The sequence below is a fragment of the Orycteropus afer genome, unplaced genomic scaffold, assembly GCF_000298275.1.
Source record: "Orycteropus afer afer isolate SDZICR_OR568_19922 unplaced genomic scaffold, OryAfe1.0 scaffold00007, whole genome shotgun sequence".
NCBI classification, from domain to species: domain Eukaryota; kingdom Metazoa; phylum Chordata; class Mammalia; order Tubulidentata; family Orycteropodidae; genus Orycteropus; species Orycteropus afer.
The window spans coordinates 5635440-5636749 of record NW_006921594.1 but is presented as its reverse complement, the minus strand read 5'-3'; the positions used below and the strand labels follow the sequence as shown (position 1 = coordinate 5636749).

Sequence of the window (1310 nt, the reverse complement as noted above, 5' to 3'; positions counted from 1 at the left end):
GGAGTTGTCCCTCCTGACAACAGCTTTAAAAAACCAAGGTACACCAGGGCCATTTTTTAAATAGATGCAGATGTAACTCATTCTTCCCATTATAAAAGGAGTTCCCTGGGAGCTATCCCAGAGTGCTCAGCCTTCCAACCAGAGTAGGTGTCCAGCTTTGCTTACTCTTGGGTCACCTTGGGCAGAGGGCAATAGAGTTTTCGTCACTCTTAACCCTTTCACTTCTTTATTCCCTCCCCAAAGAAAAATCAATAATAACCTGCTACTTCAGTGCTACCAAAACCTTCCAAGAAACTTTCCAAACAGCTCTAGGCTGATGATACAACTGCTTCTTCTTTGAGCATCAATAGAGAGGAAGGTGAGCAGCGGGCAATGAGCTCCTGGCCCAGTGACATCCGGGATTCTAAGTCCTTTCCAGCGCGAGCAGGGGCAGTGGGGGCTGACATTGCCCGTGTTCTCCCGGGAGGACTGTTGAGGCCTGCTACAGGTTGCATGCTGAGGAGGTTTTGTGGTGACTCTTGCCTGTTTGCTTCCCATTAGCTCTGGAGGAGAAAAGCCCAGCCCTGGGCACTAACTCAGAACACGGAAGCCACAGTCTGTTCTTTGTGGGGCTGATAATCGTGCTGATTGTCAGCCTGGCCCTGGTTTCCTTTGTGATATTTCTAATAGGTAAGTAACACTGACATGTTTTTCATTACTTGTATGCCCTTAACTTTGCAGCTGGTTGTTTAGCTTTGCTCCTGTAATGAGTAAATGCTTTGTGGGAATGAATGCTTAAACTGAAAGACGAAGGGAAAGCAAAATGCCTCTAGTGAATCCGCTTGGTGTGGGACAGGGCTACCGACTGATCAACTAACCAATTGTTGTCCGGCTGATTCTGACTCGTGACAGCCCCATGTGTATCAGAGTAGAACTGTGCTCCATCAGGTTTTTAGTGATGAATTTTTCAGAAGTAGATAACCTGACCTTTCTCCCCAGGTACTTCCGGATGGAATCGAATCTCTAACCTTTCAGTTAGCATGCTGGTGTGTGAACCATTTGCACAACCCAGGGAGGAACCAGGACAGGCTTCCTGGGACACAAACCCACTGTGTAAGCCCCCGGTGTCAGGAGTCACAAACACACTCAACTAACTCACTGAGGTCAAGTTGGGTCCGACTCATAGCAGCCCCTCCTTGGGTTCCTGAGGCGGTATCACTATGGAAGTAGATTCCCAACCTTCCTTCCAAGGAGTGGCTGGTGGGTTTGAACTGCCAGCCTTCTGGTTAGCAGTCAAATGCCTTAGGTACTACATTAAATATTTCTGCAAC

The 1310-nt window shown here is 47.9% G+C and overlaps 1 protein-coding gene across 1 annotated transcript in view; it reads left to right on the top strand.

The window, feature by feature from the left end:
- The window catches only part of LSMEM1 (leucine rich single-pass membrane protein 1), a 7164-nt gene that overhangs the window by 1334 nt on the left and 4520 nt on the right, over positions 1-1310 (top strand). Inside the window, exon 2 of the mRNA XM_007944189.2 lies at positions 541-669. Coding sequence (XP_007942380.1) covers positions 541-669 — 129 coding nt within the window. The remainder of the gene's footprint in view (positions 1-540; positions 670-1310) is intronic.